Source organism: Ipomoea triloba, chromosome 15 (genome assembly GCF_003576645.1).
Source record: "Ipomoea triloba cultivar NCNSP0323 chromosome 15, ASM357664v1".
NCBI lineage: Eukaryota > Viridiplantae > Streptophyta > Magnoliopsida > Solanales > Convolvulaceae > Ipomoea > Ipomoea triloba.
In genome coordinates this window covers 12,493,936-12,496,809 of record NC_044930.1, presented here as the reverse complement: position 1 = coordinate 12,496,809, position 2,874 = coordinate 12,493,936, and the positions used below count along the sequence as shown (strand labels likewise).

The following is a 2,874-nucleotide window of genomic DNA, read 5'->3' as shown; positions in this document are numbered from 1 at the left end:
CTAACACTTATTTTTTTCAAATTTAATTTTTTAGATTAACGTTATAAAATTAACACAAGTTTCCTTTCGAGTGGTTTTTAGACCTTATATTTAAAATATTTTAATATATGTTTGGTTTAAATATAATAAATATAATTTTTACATTTAACTCTATATATGTAAGATTTTTACATTTGATATCCGAATCAAATTTATATATGCATATAATATAACTAAAAATATACCCTAACCAATAACTTATTAATAAAAATTTAGTTTAGATAATATTAATATTTTTTGAGCTAATATTTATAATATTTTTGGGTATATTCACTTGAATGACATATATGTAAGATATATAATTTTTACTTTGAATTTTAATATATGTGAAATTTCAATATCTAATATCCGGGCCAAACTTGTATTATGAGATAACTTAACTAAAAATATCTGAACCAATAATCAATCAAGTTCAATTACAATCTAAAACTTGATATAGAGCTCAATTTTTAATTTTGATAATGTAAATAATGTCTAACTTTATGGGTAAGCAATTAAGTTATGTTTAAATAAGTAATGCAAGTAGAAAAGATAGAATATGGTGATAAGTAAAAGAAGATGGTAGTGAATGTAATCACAATAACGAATAAATATGTAAATAAATAATGATGAGAATGTGGTTATAGTGACATGTAGCCAAATATAGATGATAGATGATTCTATTTTCCATTTAGAAAACAGTTTTTAATAGTTTTCCAATTTTCTAAAAAATTGGAAAATTGTTTCATGTTTTCAGAATGGAAAACTGTGTTAGTAAACAAGTTTTCTATTTTCTGTTCTCCAATTCTCTAGTTTTAGAAATTTTTCACTTAGTAAGCGGCCCATGTTTTTAGATTGAATTTTGATTTGCATAAACATAAAAGGAAAATGTTATTGTCATTAAATGTGATTTTAAAGAGTTTATTTCAATTGAGTCAATCTAACTTCAAAACCTAATACCTATTGTACACTTGTCTATTTCATTTTTTTTTACCCAACAATATATTCAAACATTTACTTTTGGCCAATAATTTTGATTTCTTTCACTTGTTGTCTTCGTTTTTAGAAAAATGATCCACTTTTACTATACAAATTATATAATTCCTTCAGTTTTCAACAATTTCACCTAATTTATAAGCCTTATGGCATTTGATGACATATTAACAATTCACCAAATTTTACCTTATTGCATTTAATTAAGGACATATTAATTTTTTTTATTAAAATTAAATCATTTATTAAAGGTGAAAAGTAAAAGTAAAACAAATCAAATTTTATGACAAAAAGAGGAAATGCCATTATAGTTGAATAAATAATAACTAAAAGCGGAATAAATTCTGCCTGAAATTATGTAACTCGTAACAAGTGTCATAATAATTTTTCATATTCAACAAATTAATCTATACCAGATTTAATGCAAATAACAATTGCATTATATTCCTTCACTTTTTGCCACTTAATTTCAGGTAACGTAATTGACTTTGATCTAGTTAATTTAAAATCAACGATTTGGTCACTCGACTATTGGGATTTCACCACTTTGGTCCTCGAAAATTTTTCTTGCTCAATTAAGTCCTCAACTTTGAAAAAATTAACCAATTTGGTCCTCCGTTTATTTTGGTGTTAAACAACCGTTAAATTAGGACCAAATTGGTAATTTTGCTATAGTCAAGGACCATTTCGGTAATTAATTTTGACTGAGACTATAGTAAAAATTACCAATTTGGTCTCGATTTAACGGATATCAAATGGTAAAATAAATGGAGGACCAAATTGGTTAATTTTTTCAAAGTCGAGGACTTAATTGGGCAAGAAAAATTGTCGAGGACTAAAGTGGTGAAATCTCAATAGTCGAGGAACCAAATCGGTAATTAACTCTTTAAAATCATAATAATGTGTTACCTCTTTGACCTAGACAAATATTTGATATCCTTGGTGTACAAGAGCACTATAAAAACGCCAGCAGCTTTAGCATTAGAATTACAACGAACAAGAAGAGAAAAGCAATTTGAGTCTAAAGTACTAGAAACTCTGGTCTTTGTTTTCAAAAACAAAAGAAACTCTGGTCTTTTATTTGTTGGAAAGATGTCTGCACATGGTAATATCATAGTCATTACCATAATAACAATGTTGTTGTGCGGTTTGGCTGATTCAGAGACCTATACTGTTGGAGATAATGGAAGGTGGGAATTTGGAGTTGGCGACTGGCCAAACGGCAAATCCTTCAATAGTGGCGATGTTCTCGGTATAATAATTTCTCAATCATATTTTACATCAAATTAATTAATCAATTAGCAACTAAATTTTGTTTTTTTTTTTTTTTTCCAGTTTTTAACTACGACCCTAGTGTCCACAATGTGGTGATTGTGAGCCAGGAAAACTATGATTCTGGCACAGCATCTGGAACTACACTGAACTCGGGGCACGACAGCGTCACATTGAGCAGTGAAACTAGCTACTATATTTGTGGGGTGAATGCTCATTGTCAAGGAGGGATGAAAATGGCTGTCACTGCTAGTTGATCAACTGCGATTCATACATATTTTTAAGGACTCAGATCAATTTTCTATGATATGTATAAACAAATGGATTATCACATGAATAAAGATTGAAATATTTTGCTTATGGAACAGCGCATTGCATGAGTTTTTTTTTTTTTTTTTGACTGTTGGAGCACAAAGCACAAAAAATCAACGCTACCACGGGGATCAAACTTGTGACTATTAGGACTCTCTGAGTTTGAGTCACGTTAGGACTAGCTATCCTACTCTACCTGAGACTCCCCTAGTATATATATCTCCTATTCCTCATCATTGTAATTGTTCAATTGAATCAATACAATATTCAGTTCTCATC

The 2,874-nt window shown here is 28.7% G+C and overlaps 1 protein-coding gene across 1 annotated transcript; it reads left to right on the top strand.

Annotated features, from left to right (window-relative positions):
* The first annotated feature begins 2,103 nt into the window (after positions 1 to 2,103).
* Positions 2,104 to 2,540, top strand: LOC116005694 (chemocyanin-like). Its single transcript, XM_031245936.1, has 2 exons — positions 2,104 to 2,263; positions 2,347 to 2,540. Exons 1-2 carry the CDS (start codon positions 2,104 to 2,106, stop codon positions 2,538 to 2,540), a joined length of 354 nt encoding a protein of 117 aa, XP_031101796.1.
* The last annotated feature ends 334 nt before the right edge of the window (positions 2,541 to 2,874 follow it).